General features: G+C 57.4%; 1 protein-coding gene across 1 annotated transcript in view; it reads right to left on the minus strand.

Annotated features, from left to right (window-relative positions):
- TEOVI_000556400 (uncharacterized protein) overlaps nucleotides 1-245 on the minus strand; it is a gene marked incomplete at both ends in the record, with an annotated part of 963 nt that extends 718 nt beyond the window's left edge. Inside the window, one exon of the mRNA XM_067223037.1 lies at nucleotides 1-245. Coding sequence (XP_067079138.1) covers nucleotides 1-245 — 245 coding nt within the window.
- Nucleotides 246-387: the final 142 nt, after the last annotated feature.

Raw genomic sequence — 387 nt, forward strand, 5'->3', positions numbered from 1 at the left:
ACTTCTTCTTGGGGCAGCGACTCAGCCGCACTCGAGCACCCCACATTATTGACGTCACCTTCATCCGTTCGCGGGGCCTCCTCCCCCAAAAGTTCACCATTAAGATCCCTTTCCCCTTCGATTTCATTGCACTGGGGGATGACTTCGACTAACTTCTCAGAAAAGAAATTTGCCTGGTCCTCAGATGCGGCATCACCCAACTCATCGGCGGCAGCTTCAGTCGCCGTTTCCGCTAGTCCTGACATAGCTCCTGCTGCCAATCCTTCAGCGTCTCCTCCTGCCAGTCCTCCGAGAGCAGCACTTTCCGCCTCATCCTTCGCCACACCCGTTGATGCGCCCTCACGCAGGCTCGCCAACTTACTCCCAGGTGAGACGGCGGCGTTGGAG

The sequence above is a fragment of the Trypanosoma equiperdum genome (genome assembly GCF_001457755.1).
Source record: "Trypanosoma equiperdum strain OVI genome assembly, contig: ctg_1743, whole genome shotgun sequence".
In the NCBI taxonomy this organism is placed as follows: domain Eukaryota; phylum Euglenozoa; class Kinetoplastea; order Trypanosomatida; family Trypanosomatidae; genus Trypanosoma; species Trypanosoma equiperdum.